Source organism: Dipodomys spectabilis, unplaced genomic scaffold (assembly GCF_019054845.1).
Source record: "Dipodomys spectabilis isolate Male_0828 unplaced genomic scaffold, ASM1905484v1 ptg000018l, whole genome shotgun sequence".
Taxonomy (NCBI): domain Eukaryota; kingdom Metazoa; phylum Chordata; class Mammalia; order Rodentia; family Heteromyidae; genus Dipodomys; species Dipodomys spectabilis.
In genome coordinates, this window is record NW_024870695.1 from 414348 (window position 1) to 429555 (window position 15208).

General features: G+C 44.2%; 1 protein-coding gene across 2 annotated transcripts in view; it reads right to left on the reverse strand.

Annotated features, from left to right (window-relative positions):
• Positions 1-15208, reverse strand: part of Pitpna (phosphatidylinositol transfer protein alpha) — a 52920-nt gene that overhangs the window by 25884 nt on the left and 11828 nt on the right. For both annotated transcript variants that reach the window (XM_042673606.1, XM_042673604.1), the window contains 3 exons: positions 14541-14686; positions 6811-6902; positions 884-891 (listed from right to left, as the gene is read on the reverse strand). In XM_042673606.1, coding sequence (XP_042529540.1) covers positions 884-891; positions 6811-6902; positions 14541-14686 — 246 coding nt within the window. The remainder of the gene's footprint in view (positions 1-883; positions 892-6810; positions 6903-14540; positions 14687-15208) is intronic.

Consider the following 15208-nt stretch of genomic DNA (forward strand, 5'->3'; position numbering starts at 1 on the left):
GGGATCATGATAGTAGGGAAACTCCAGCTCCAGCTTGACAATTACAGTTAACTTTAAGTACATATTACCCCAATGGAATCAACCGTCATTCCAGCCTGTGAGGTCTATATAATCACTCTCATTTTACAGATGAAGAAAGTGAAATTCAAAAAGGTTAAGTGACTTGTACAAGGCCACAGAAATCAACACAGAACTAGGCCAGAAGATAGGTCTGTATGACTTTAGAATCCATGCATTTAACCAGTCTTCTATACTGCTTTATTCATAGGGTACTAATGGTTAGTCCAGAAAGTAGAAAGAGAAAGACTTTCTCTCAACTAGCCTTTTGCAAAGGCAACCCTTCATGCTAATTATTGGCTTAGAGCTCTTTATAATTGGAACAATTGTAAGAAGAAAAAAATGCCCAAAACACTGGAGCTACTCAAAGGAGGAATTCAACCCATTATCCCATTACCAGGAATTAGTTTCCCAGAAAGGGGAAGGCATGTGGGTGAAAATGCTGAAGAATGTCATAGAAGGGCAATGACAAAGCGGACAGACATGGAAAAGATATCTTGTTGATTGCACAATTTTGCCAAGGGTCAATGCTCATAGGAGTCAACAGATTGCTGAACCATCATGTTGCTGAACTGAAACTTCTCTTCAACCCTGAATAGTCATGATCTGAGGTGGGCAGGAAAAAGACTCTTAGTTCATTCTGTGCCCTAAGACTTATCAAGCATAGCCAACTAGCAAGTTCCTCACTAGGATTGAAAATCCCAAGCCTCAGTGACTCCACATGTCCTCCAGGGAAAGTAGGAAATATCCAGGACCTCTAATATGTTTACATTATTAGTTCTTTTCTTAGATCATTTATAATTTCAACCCCCCTGAAAATACTTACTGTAATAACTGCTCCAAGGCAAGCACATGGAAAGAAGAGAGAAAAAGGTTAATAACAACAAATAAATACCTGTTCCCCATCCTCTGGGACCATGTACAGTAAAGCATTCCCTACTTCCCATAGCTTATTCCATTCTTTTTTTTTTTTTTGGTTGGTCATGGGGCCTGAACTCTGGGCTTGGGTCCTATCCCTCAGCTCTTCAGCTCAAGGCTAGCACTCTACTACTTGAGCCACAGCACCACTCCTGGCTTTTTCTGCTTATGTGGTGTTCAGGAATTGAACCCAGGGCCTCATGCATGCAAGGCAAGCGCTCTACCACTAAGCCACCTTCCCGGCCCAGCTTACTCCATTCTTACCTCCAGGCCCCAGAGAATTAAGAGTGCTTCAATTCCCAACTCACCTCAAGTTTTACTCATATGAAAGTCCTGAAATATCAAATCTGGACTTAAAGTAGGGGTTTCTTGAGACTCTTCTTTGATCAGTTGAGGCCCTATAGCCTACTACTGTGTGGTCAGACCATCACCTGCACCTTGCCTCCACTTCTACCTCGAGGAACACAGAGCAAGGTACTCTGAGCCAGGCACTCTATCTGCTGGTGGCATCCTTCCTCTCATTGTAACCAAATCTCTCCCTTTCTGCACTCCTGCTCATTGTAATGGGACCCCTTGGAAAGCACAGTTCAATTATTTATCAGAGAAAATGACTGAAGCTCTCATATCACTGAGGACAGAATAGCTCCCTCCTGACAACGCCTAGTTCACTCTGTATCCTATGAATATGGGAGCTACTTCAGTTTTCTGATGAATACCACTTTCATGGGTTTGGGGCATACGGAGCCAACAAACTGCAAATGTGAAATTAAGGCAACCTCTGGAACTGAAAGGAGGAAAAGATGAGATACAGGGAGGTGCAAGCCACTGTGTACAGAAAAAACTTGTCACCAGAACTGGTGGCTCATGCCTGTAATCCTAGCTACTAAGCAGGCTGAGATCTAAGGATCATGGTTAGAAAAAGCTAGAAATGGGCTGGGAAGGTGGCTCAGTGGTAGAGCGCTTGCCTTGCATGCCTGAGGCCCTGGGTTCAATTCCTCAGCACCACATAAGCAAAAAGAAAAAAGCCGGAAGTGGCTCTGTGGCTCAAGTGGTAGAGCCTTGAGCTGAAGAGCTGAGGGACAGCGCCCAGGCCCCATGACTGGACCAAAAAAAAAAAAAGAAAAGAAAAAGCTAGAAGTGGCACTGTGGCTCAACTGGTAGAGCACTAGCCTAGAGCACAAACAGGCTCAGGGACAGAGCTCAGGCCCTGAATTCAAGTCCTAAGACCTACAAAAAGGAAAGAAGGAGGAGAAAGAAGAGGAGGAGGCGGAGGAGGAAGTAGAAAGAAGAAGAGAATGAAGAAGAAGAGGTGGAGGAACAGGAGGAAGAGGAAGAAGAGGAGGAGGAAGAGGAAGAGGAAGAAGAAAAAAGATTGGAAGGAAACAGCAGATTAAGTTTTTAACTAAGGGACTATAACTAAAATAACTGCTCAATTAGCAGCTTGAGAAAACCATTTTAGGAAAAGAAAAAAAAAAAAGAAATGATGGGTACTATATGTATTACAGGGAAGGCCAATTTGGTAGAAGTTCTTTTCCACTGTTGTGGGAACACACCTCCACCCCTAGAGTAGAGATGGCAGTGTCAAGTCTAATTTGAAGAAAACTAGCAATAAGCTCTCCAATTAAACACAATATTCTGAATCTACCCTCTCCTAGTCTGGCCTCTATGGGGACAGAACGTGCTAATTAACAGACACAAAAACCTGATCAACTCGGAAGTGGCGCTATAGCTCAAGTGGTAGAGCGCTTGCCTTGAGCTGAAGAGCTGAGGGACAGCGCCCAGGCCCAGAGTTCAAGTCCCACGGCCGACCAAAAAAAAAAACAAAACCTGATCAACTTAGCCAAGTGGACATTTTTCACTACCTGTTGGTTATTTTAATTGTTTCCCTTGTAGAATTCACAAGGAAAGAATGCTCTGTTCAGTGAGCAGGGATATCTGGTTTCATTCATAATTCTGTATTTCAATATAAACGCGGAGATTTGGGAGTTTTATACATTAGTGGTTGTAAGACACAGAAGCAGATTTACTCAATTCTGATAAATTGGCTTTCTGAACATATGAACTTTTCTGGATTTTTAATGTTAACTTGAGTGATAATAACTGCCCCTACTCTTCTCCTAGCCCTCTTCCCCTTCAAACATCTTTATATTCAGAGCATTCCAACTACAGCCTTGGTGGCTTACAACTGTAATTCTAGCTACTCAGGAAGCTGAGATCTGAGGATCTTGATTTGTTTGTTTGTTTTTTGTCAGCCATGAGGCTTGAACTCTGGACTTGGGCGCTACCCCTCAGCTCTTCAGCCCAAGACCAGTGCTCTACTGCTTGAGCGACAGCCGGTTCTGGTTTTCTAGTGGTTTACTGGAGATAAGAATCTCATGGACTTTTCTGCCCAGGCTGGCTTTGAACTGTGATTCTCAGATCTCAGCCTCCTGAGTAGCTAGGATTATAGGCGTGAGCCACCGGTACCTGGCAGAATCCTGGTTTGAAACCAGCCAGAATGCAAATGTCTGTGAGGTTCTTATTTCCAATTAATCATAGAAAAAGCAAGAAGTGGTTTTGTGGCTCAAGTGATAGAGTACTAGTCTTGAGCAAAAAGGAGCCATGGGAGCCAGGAGCTGGTGGCTCACTTCTGTAATCCTAGCTATTCAGGAGGCTGAGATCTGAGGATCGTGGTTCAAAGCCAGCCTGGGCAGGAGAGACCGTGAGACTCCTATCTCCAATAAACCACCAGAAAAAACCGGAAGTGGCGCTGTAGCTCAAGTGGTAGAGCGCTCGCCTTGAGCTGAAGAGCTGAGGGACAGCGACCAGGCACAGAGTTCAAGCCCCACGACCGACAAAAAAAAAAAAAAAAAAAAGGAGCCATGGGGCTGGGAAGGTGGCTCAGTGGCAAAAAGGAGCCCAGAGACAATACCCAGGCCCAGAGTTCAAGCCACAATACTAACAAAACAAAAACATATATTTCTCTTCCTCTTCCCACCTTCACCTATAGATCATCCTATAAACACTTCCTCATATTCCAAACCATAGGCTGCAGAGAAAGAGAGGAAAATAAAGAGAACAGAAATTGTGAAAATGAATAAGGTTTCCCAATCTGTTCTCATTCCTCTCAGAATAGGATTAACTTTATCCATCTTAGCTCCAACTTGATCTACTCAGACCAAACTAAGACATTGATATTAACTATCTCTCTTCCATCCACTCCTGGTTTCTGTCTCTTATTTTAAAAGAGCAGGTTTCTGGGTAAACAGGTCTAGGATTTAATTCTTCACTGAAGAGAGCAACTTTCCTCCTTTCCTAAGACTGTCTCTCCTGTACCTGGAGAATTTAAAAATTCTATTTTTCTTGTGTCGAGCACCAACATGCAGACTAACATTTGTTGTGTAGATAAATGCCATGCCAACTATAGTACATTCCTCCTAAGTAGCATCTCTCAGCATGAGCTGCCCACACAGAAATTACCTCAGGCCTGGAGAAGTTCATGTTATCTGTTTGCCCCTCCATGCAAACCTGGCTAGGATTCTTAGAACACAAGCTCATTGCAACTCTCCTAGACATTAAGAAAATTTACCTTTGGCCCTAGACCAGACACACCCTGCCTCACTGCTTCTGTGTGTATTTGTATACTGTTATCTAGGCTAGCCTGGAACTAGCTGTGTTGCCCAGCTGCCCTTGAACTCAAGGTCCTCCTGCCTCAGCCTCCCAACTGCTGGGATTAGCACAAGGCCTTTAAAGAACATGGGTACATGCCTCAATTCCAAGAACTAAACAGCTTCCACTGCCATGCTTAGAAATTAGTGATGTTTGGACTTACACCAATAAAACCTTAAGTGCTACATATGCCAGGTCCCACCAATGCCTGTGCATCTCCTGATGAAAGATCTTTGAACTTGTGTAGCACGAGGACAGCTGGAAAGAGCAATGACTTTAGTCATTGCCAAAGTCCACAGGGTAAGGATCACCTGGGATCTACACATAAAGATTGTATCCTTATTAGATACAACCTAGAAAGTACCAGGTCCAAAAATAAAGCAAGCAAGCAGAAGCTAGTAGAAGGATCCTTGAGCAAGACTGTGCCAATGAATGAAGGTTGATGGAAGAAAAGGTCACCAACCTCAAAAACCTCTAGAACTTTCTTGGCATATAAGTCAAGTCAGTGTTAGCTTGGACTCAAGAGGTCTACTCCTCGATGTCCCTTGAGATTTCAAATCTTGGAATGCTGAGTGAACTAATCAAAAGGAATTCCATAGCCGGGTGCCCATGGCTCACGCCTGTAATCCTAGCTACTCAGGAGGCTGTGATCTGAGGATCTCGGTTCAAAGCCAGCCCAGGCAGGGAAGTCCGTGAGACACTCATCTCCAATAAACCGCTCAAAAAAACCAGTAGAGCTGTGGTTCAAAGTGGTAGAGTGCTTGCCTTGAGCTGAAGAGCTGAGGGACAGTGCCCGAGCCCTTGAGTTCAAGTCCCAGGACTGACAAAACAAACAAACAAAAAAGACTGGAGTCAGACACAGGTGGCACATGCCTGTATTCTCAGCTATTCAGGCATCTGAGATCTGAAGATCCTGGTTCAAAGCCAGCATGGGCAAGAAAGCTCAGGAGACTCATCTCCAATTAACTACCAAAAAGACAGAGTGGGGCTGTGGTTCAAGTGGTAGAACACTAGCCTTGAACAAAAAAAGCCCAGGGACAATGCACAGGCCCTGAGACCAATTCCCAGGACTGGCGCACGCAAGTGCCTAGAGTTTAAGTCCCACAACCAAAAAAAAAAACAAAAAAAACCCCAAAACAATAAAATATTAAGTGACTATCTAGAGATAAATCATGGTTGATTTTTTTGCTTTTATTTATTTTCCAAAATACATGAATAGAACATTACTTTTATAATTGATAAAAACAAAACATACAAAAAAACAATAAAAATTACTATACTTTCCTCAGACCAGAGGGGTTAGTTCTGAACTGTCAAAGGCTATGACTACTTGGTAGTCCTTACTAATCTTTTTTTTTTTGGACAGTCCTAGGGCTTGAACTCTGAACCTGGATGCTGTCCCTAAGCTTCTTTTCACTCAAGGCTAGCATTCTAGCATTCTATCACTTGAGCCACAGGTGCTACTTGCAGCTTTTTCTGAGTAGTTTTATTGGAAATAAGAATCTTACAGAAGCCGGGCCCCTGTAATCCTAGCTACTCAGGAGGCTGAGATCCGAGGATCACGGTTCAAAGCCAGCCTGGGAAGAAAAGTCCATGAGACTCTTATCTCCAATAAACCACTAGAAAACTGGAAGTGGAAGAAGGCAGGGATAGCACCCAGGCCCAGAGTTCAAGCCCCATGAGCGACCAAAAAAAAAAAAAACAAACAGAAATAAGAATCTTACAGACGGGGCTGGGAAGATGGCTCAGTGGTAGAGCACTTGCCATGCATGCCAGAGGCCCTGGGTTCGATTCCTCAGCACCACATAAGCAAAAAGAAAAAAGCCAGAAGTGGCGCTGTGGCTCAAGTGGTAGAGTGCTAGCCTTGAGCTGAAGAGCTGAGGGACAGCGCCCAGGCCTAGAGTTCAGACCCATGACCGGACCCAAAAAAAAAAAGAATCTTACAGACTTTCCTGCCTGGGCTAGCTTTGAACCGTGATCCTCACATCTCAGCCTCCCGAGTAGCTAGGATTATAAGTATGAGCCACTGGCACCCAGCTGTCTATCCTCACCTATTGATGGCCCATTTCATTCCTTCACTGCTTTAATTTGGAAAGTGACAGTGGGATGTAAAAGCCCTCATGTACCCCCTCCCTGGGTCCACTGGATACCTTTGTCTATCCAGCTCTTAGTGGAGTCTATGCTCACCAGTTCTGCAGTATGGGTAGGCATTCCATGCTTTCTCGTGTATATTCAGGGCTCCCTCTGGGGCCAGCATGCGAACAAAAGTAGGTACTTTGCTGTAGAGGGAAAAAATGGTAGTGAGGAAATGGAGAGAAAGAAAGGAAAAACAGGCTTTTAATATCATCTTTTTTAGGCCATGCCTCCAGCTTCTTCTATGGGAAGTACAGACAAGTTCCCTTGTGATAAGTAGGTTACTCTGTGAGAAGCCACCTGCTAGGGCCTGACACCTAAAGTTGACTGGCTTCTTATATGACCCCAAACTTGCCCTTTCCACCACCCCCCCCCACCAGGTCCAGGACAGCCTATGAGACCTTACCAGACATTCTCATTACACAGTTTTCCAAAGCTCACTGGCACAGGGCACTATACTATCTAGAACAAGGAGAAGCAAAGGAGATGGCTTGAGTGTATACTTCCAGGGGTGAATTGCATCTGCCATTCTAGGTTTACTGGTCAGATTGACTGGCTGATGAACTCAGAATACAGAATCCTACATGACCCAGTCTAATTTCATAAGTTTTAAAAGGACAAAAGACGTTGGGGGGGGCGGGGCTGGGAAGGTGGCTCAGTGGTAGAATGCATATGCCTTGCATGTATGAGGCCCTGGGTTCAAGTCCTCCGCACCACATAAGCAGAAAAGGCTGGAAGTAGTGCTTTGGCTCAAGTGGTAGAGCACTAGCCTTGAGCTGAAGAGCTGAGGAACAGTGCACAGGCCCAGAGTTCAGGCCCCATGACCAACCAAAAAATAAATAAATAAATAAACAAATAAGATGTTAGGGCTATCTGCCTCCCAAAACAAATAAATACCTCCTTTCTATTTGGAGATAGAGTCTTGCTATGTAGCCCATATTGGCCTTTAACTTACAATCTTCCTGTCTCAGCCTCCCAAGTGCTAGCTAGGATTACAGGTGTTTACTACCACAATTTGCTGATATTTTCTTCTATTTGTGTGTGTGTGTGTGTGTGTGTGTGTGTGCAAGTGCCATGGCTTGAACTTAAGGCCTTACATTCACTTGGCTCTTTTGCCTACTGCTGATGCTCTACCACTTAGGCCATACCTCTAACCAGGCTTTTTGCTGGTTAACTAAAAATGGAATCTTGGGGAATTTTTCTGCTTGATCTGGCTACACGCCTCTATCCTATGATCTAGTCTCCTGAGTAGCTAGGATTATAGTGTGAGCCGCTAGCACCTGACTTTTTCTCAGTTTATAACTAGTAATCTTCATGGTCTTAGCAGAATCTAGCAACCTCATAAGTACTTCAAGCCTAAGAGCAAGCTAGCCCCAGGAGAGAGCTAACTCAGCTTAGAGAAAGACTCTCATGCACTACAATAGTGCATGAGATACTTCTATGTTCCAGATACACAGAATAAACCAAACTAAACAGGGCAAATAACAACACGAAGGTACACACTCTCATGGTAAACATAGGGTTTGGGGAGTGGGGGGAGAGGGAGACATGGAGTGCTTGTGTGAACATGGCAAGGTGGCACCTCAGGAGAGCTCGGATGACATGAACACATGTAGCAGGGAATATGAAGGACTAAGCAGACAATAGGATGGGAGTGAGGCAGAAAAATCTGTGAGGAAGAGAGTGCGATTGGTCCAAGGTATGAGGTGGTGTAATACAAGAGAATAGCACTCATCATAGAAGATCTTGTAGATTATGTCTGACAGTACGGACTTCATCTTGAGGGCAAAGGGAAGCCATCTATCGCTTTCAAGCTGGGAGCAACAGATCTTCCAGACAGGATATGTGCAGCTATGTAGAGGTTAGAAGGTAGGAAGACCAGGTGGGAGCTGCTATCATAATCCAGGCCAGGGATGACAGAAAGAAATAAATATATTAGAGATGCTAGGGAGATACAGTTAACAGGACCTTTGCTTGGAAGGCTTCTGTCCTGAGAGCAGGTGTTGACAGCAGTCACTGCTACTTTTAATATTACTATTGCTTGTTAGGTGGTTTGGTGTTAAAGAAAGAACAGGGGTCACGGGTCAAGGTTTATACTCAGTCACAACTGAATCCGAGGAACCAACTGGCTCCTTTTGCCTAAAATACCATTTCAAAGTCCTCTTTAAAAAGTGCCAATAGAGCTGGGCGCTGGTGGCTCACACCTGTAATCCTAGCTACTCAGGAGGCTGAGATCTGAGGATCGCGGTTCAAAGCCAGCCCGGGCAGGAGAGACCATGAGACTCCTATCTCCAATAAACCACCAGAAAACCGGAAGTGGCGCTGTAGCTCAAGTGGTAGAGCGCTCGCCTTGAGCTGAAGAGCTGAGGGACAGCGCCCAGGCCCAGAGTTCAAGCCCCATGACTGACCCAAAAAAAAAAAAAAAAAAAAAGTACCAATAGTGGGGGAAAGCAAAGGAAAGGGTGACATTGTGCAAACGAGAAATGTACACATTACCTGAATTATGAAATAGTAACCCCTCTTTACAACACCTTAACACAAAATTATATTTTACACACACAAACCCACACACACACCCCACACACACCAAAGCCAGAGGCCAATGGTTCAAACCTGTAATCCTAGCTACTTGAAGGCTGAGATCTGAGGATCACAGTTAGAAGCCAGCCCAGATAAGAAATTCCATGAGGGGCTGGGAAGTTGGCTCAGTGGTAGAGTGCTTGCCTTGCATACCTGAGGCTCTGGGTTCGATTCCTCAGCACCACATAAGCAGAAAAAAGCCAGAAGTGGCGCTGTGGCTCAAGTGGTAGGGCGCTAGCCTCGAGCTGAAGAGCTGAGGGACAGTGCCCAGACCCAATGTTCATTACCCATGACCGACAAAAAAAAAAAGGAATTCCATGAGACTCATCTCCAATTACGTACCAAAAAAAAAAAAAAAAAAAGGCAGAAGTGGAACTGTGGTAGAATGCTAGTCTTGAGCAAAAAAGATCTGGGGACAGACAGTACCTAAACCCTGAGTATTGGCACAAAAATAAACAAATAACCAAAGCAATCAAATGAATGTACTATGCAGAGGGCAAATCTTGAGAATCTAAAACTCTCTCTCTCTTTTTGCCCAGTGTCTAATATTAATTAATAACAACAGTACAGTGGTAGTGATGAGAGAGGAGACATGGAGGAGAGTGTGGTGAACAATGACATTCACTTCATGGAGTTGCTCTCCTTCCTCCAATCCCACAAAGTCTTGGGCCTATGGGTTCACACTTTTCTTTTCTTCTTTTTTTTGGTCAGTCATGAGGCTTGAACCCAAGGCCTGGATGCTGTCCCTGAGCTTTTTTTTTTTTAGCTTAAGGTTAGTGCTCTACCACTTTGAGCCACAATGCCACTTCCAGTTTTCTGGTAGTTAATTGGAGATAGAAGTCTCACAGACTTTCCTGCCTGGGCTTGGCTTTGAACTGTGATCCTCAGATCTCAGCCTCCTGATTAGCTAGAATTACAGGCATGAGCCACTAGTGCTTGGCTGATTTGCACTTTTTTTTCTTTCACCAGAGTGGCAGATTAGGGATTTTTACCAAATGAAAATTAAACTGGTTTCAGTGTCACTTAGGACTAAGGAATTATGATTCAGGTTTAAGTCATAAACTAAGGTGAACATACTTGATGTCACTAAACTGGCCATTTGAACATGGTGAATTTTATGTTGTGTACTCTTTTTTTTTTTTTTTTTTGTAGGTCATGGGCCTGAACTCTGGGACTGGGCGCTGTCCCTGAACTGTTCAGCTCAAGGCTAGTGCTCTACCACTTGAGCCATAGCGCCACTTCTGGCTTTTTCTGCTTATGTGGTACTGAGGAATCCAATCCAGGGCCTCATGCATGCAAGGCAAGCGCTTTACCACTGAGCTACCTTCCCAGCCAGGTTGTGTACTCTTAAAAATTAAAAAAAAAAAAAAAAAAAGAGGAAGTGGCACTGTGGCTCAAGTGGTAGAGCGCTTGCCTTCAGCTGAAGAGCGCAGGGACAGCGCCCAGGCCCAGAGTTTAAGCCCCATGACTGACCAAAAAAAAAAAAGACATCGGTTACAAAAAAAAAAAGGCCTGGCACTGGTGGCTCACACCTTAATCCTAGCTATTCAGGAGGCTGAGATCTGAGGATAGAGGTTCAAAGTCAGCCAGGGCAAGAAAGTCCGTGAGACTCTTATCTCCAATAAACCACTAGAAAACCAGAACCAGCTGTGGCTCCAGCAGTAGAGCGCTTCGCCTTGAGCTGAAGAGTGCAGGGACAACGCCCAAGCCAAGAGTTCAAGCCCCACAACCAACCAAAAACAACAACAACAAAAAAAGATTCAGGTTTTTTTCCCCAGTTCTTCAGTTTCTAGAACAGTCTGATTTGACTTCCATTCAAGCTGATACATATTTTCTATTGTTTCAAAGCTCTTTTGATGAGCTCCTACTTTACTGCAATGCTATTCTTTTGATTAGAGCTTCAGAAAATTTGTGTAGTTTGCTATGGATTCTGATAAACAAATACATTTGAATCATTTAAAAATATTTATATTGGGGCTGGGAAGGTGGCTCAGTGGTAGAGCGCTTGTCTTGCATGCCTCAGGCCCTGGGTTCGATTCCTCAGCACCACATAAGCAAAAAGAAAAAAGCCGGAAGTGGCGCTGTGGCTCAAGTGGTAGAGCGCTAGCCTTGAGCTGAAGAGCTGAGGGACAGCGCCCAGGCCCAGAGTTCAGGCCCCACGACTGGACCCAAAAAAAAAAAATATTTATATTTCTGGGTAGCTCATGTCTATAATCCTAGCTACTAAGGAAGCTGAGATCTAGGCTCACAGTTTAAAGCCAGACCTGGAAAAAAATCCATGAGACTCTTAACTCTAATTAATTGCCCAAAGCTAAAAGCAACAGAGCACTTGCCTGGAGTAAAACAGCTCAGTGACAGTACCAAGGCCCTGAGTTCAAGTTCTAGGACTGGCACAAAACAAAATATTCTGTTTGGGGCTGGGAAGGTGGCTCAGTGGTAGAGTGCTTGCCTTGCATGCATGAGGCCCTGGGCTCGATTCCTTAGCACCACATAAGCAGGAAAAAAAAAGCCAGAAGTGGCGCTGTGGCTCAAGTGGTAGAGTGCTAGCCTTGAGCTGAAGAGCTGAGGGACAGCACCCAGGCCCAGAGTTCAGGCCCCATAACCGACCAAAAAAAAAAATTCTGTTTTCACTCATATGTGAAAACTAGACCTAAAAGACATACACATTCATGGACATGTATATACATGTACATAATTATTTATGTGGATAAACAGAAAACAAATCAAACTAAAGAACTACTTAGGAGGAGAAAGGGGAAGGGAAAAAATAAGAGGGTGAATTAATTATTTTATGAAACATTAAAACTATGTGTATACAATTAAAAAAAAAAAAGAACCTCGGGGAAGGTAGGGAGGGAAGGGATGGTAGGAGGAAAACAATGGAGGGGGTAACAATGCTCAATAGGAAGTGTACTCATTACCTTGCTCATGTAACTGTAACCCTCTGTATAGTATCTTTACAATAAAAAAATTTAAAAAAAAGTATGTGTATATACATATAAAAAGCCGGGCACTGGTGGCTCAAACCTGTAATCCTAGCTACTCAGGAGGCTGAGGCCTGAGGATTGTGGTTCAAAGCCAACGCAGTCAGGAAAACCTGTTAGACTCTTATCTCCAATTAACCACCAGAAAAACTGTAATTTGGCACTGTAGCTCAAGTGGTATAGTGCTTGCTTTAAGCTGAAGAGTTCAGGGACAGTGCCCAGGCCCTGAGTTCAAACCCCATGACCAATAAAATAAATAAATAAGTCATAATAAATACCATAAGAAAAAAAAAGTTTTTTTCTGTCAGTTATTGGGCTTGAACTCAGGGCCTGAGCACTATCCCTAAACTTTTTCTCTCAAGGTAGCACTGTACCACTTTGAGCCAGAGCTCTACTTCCAGTTTTCTGTGGCTAATTGGGAGATAAGACTATCATGGGGGCTGGGAAGGTAGTTCAGTGGTAGAGTGCTCGCCTTGCATGCATGAGGCCCTGGGTTCGATTCCCCAGCACCACATAAGCAGAAAAAAAAAAAAAAAAAAGCCAGAAGTGGCGCTGTGGATCAAGTGTTAAAAGTGCTAGTCTTGAGCTGAAGGGCTGAGGGACTGTGCCCAGGCCCAGAGTTCAGGCCCCACGACCGGACCAAAAAAAAAGACTATCATGGACTTTCCTCCCTAGGCTGGCTTTGAGCTGTGATCTTCAAATCTCAGCCTCCTGGGGCTGGGAAGGTAGCTCAGTGGTAGAGCGCTTGCCTTGCATGCATGAGGCCTTGGGTTCAATTCCTCAGCACCACATAACCAAAAAAAAAAAAAAAAAAGCCAGAAGTGGCACTGTAGCTCAAGTGGTAGAGCACTAGCCTTGAGCTGAAGGGCTGAGGGTCAGCGCCCAGGCCCAGAGTTCAGGCCCCACGACCGGATCCCAAAAAAAAAACAAAAACAAAAACAAATCTCAGCCTCCTGATCATCTAGGATTATAGACATGAGCAACTAGTGCCTGGTTAGAAAAAGCTGAAGTGGCGCTGTAGCTGAAGTGGTAGAGCGCTAGCCTTGAGCTGAAGAGCTGAGTGAGGGACAGCACTCAGGCCCAGAGTTTAGGCCCCACGACTCACCAAAAAAGAATTAAAATAAAATCAAAAGGGCTTGAGAGTGTGGTCCAAGAGGCAGAGCCTGGCCCTGCAGGCATGGGCCAGTGGGGTTGCTCACATCATAATCCCAGGTACTTAGAAGGCAGATAGGGAGGATTGCCATTTGAGGCCAGACTATTCAGAAAGTTAATAAGATCCTCATCTCAATTAATAAGCTGGGCATGGTGGTGTACACATATGGTTACAACTGTTTAGGAGGCTATTGGCAGGAAGATCCCGGTCTACAGCCAGCCTCAGGCAAAAATGGAAGATTTTATCTGAAATACAACTAAAGAAAAATGAGCTGGGATCATGATTCTAGCGGCAGAATGCCTGCCAAGTAAGTGTGAGCCCTGAGTTCAAACACTAGTAACAACAAACAAAAGTACCACTAGTACCAACAAACAAAAGTACCACTAGTACCAACAAACAAAAGTACCACCAGTACCAAAAGAGGCAGAAGGAGGAGAGGAGGGACTAGTGCTTTGAAAGAATTAGGCAGGAGGATAAGCTGAAACTGAAAAACTGTTATGATATAATATGTGACAAAAGAGCAGCATATAAACCAGGCACCAATAACTACTCAGGAGACTGACACCTGGAAAACTGCAGTTCAAAGCCAGCTTAGGCAGAGAGGTTAAGACTCCATCTCCAAGAAAGCTGGACTAGAGTTGTGGCTCTAATGACAATGCCAGACAAGGATAAGAAAGGGGAACAAGAGCTTGAGGCCCTGAGTGCAAGCCCCAGCACTGCTTCAGAACATTAATAGTACATCTAGTGATTCTATCTACATAAGGTAACAATAAAGGTAACACGCTGGTTTATACATATATACTACATGTACACTTCTACACCACAGGCAATAGAAAGACCTATAAGAAACAAAATCTATCATTTTCTGGGACTGGGAACCTGGTAGAGCAAGTACTACTTTAAAAAAAATAACAAAAATCTTTCAATGAACAAAGTACCAATTACACTGACTCTCATAGGTGAGGCAATGTAAGCAACCAGCTAATAACCTAGAAACATCCCCAAATGACCAATATCAACCACCGCCAAACCAGGCTAGTGTTCCACCCCACTGCCACGTCACATACCTCTGTAGGTGGTAGATCTTGTGTGTGTACTGGCCTTTCTCACCATCCTTCTCATACGGTTCGTTCACCAGGACCTCCACACCTTCACCACCACCTGTCTCATTTTTACTGGCCTCAGCCACGGAGTACAGCTGCCCCACCTGATACTAAAGGAACAGAGAGACAGGCATCATTCTCCAGTTAACACAGTGTTACAGTAACATACAGTGCAGCTGCTAGTCCAAGTGAGTAACCCTGGGGGCGAGGGGATGTCCTCTCATCCAGGAGCTCAGCCCAGAGCTGCAGGCTGAGATTGGTCCATCTACCCAAAACAATGGAGACTTCTGCTCTGTGGCCCCTCTTTAGGCTTTGGGAGAGTTTTATTTCACTCTTCCTATTTTTTTATATTACTCATTGGGGTTTAAAGAACTTGGGGGAGTATTCTTAATCTCACAGAACCATTCAGAAAATAGATTATAGAGTCTAAGGTAGCTTTATCCTGGGCCCACCTCTGGTATTAAGACACCAAACAGGATCTAGTTTGGTTGCTAGAAATCTCTTTATCCTATTCATTTAAACTGATCTACCAAATGGCTTCTTGTTAAAGAAAAATGCCCGGAGCTCTGTGGAGTCCACAACCTCTGCTGTAAAACCAGCCCACCCACTTGATTTTCCTCCAGTGTTGTGTC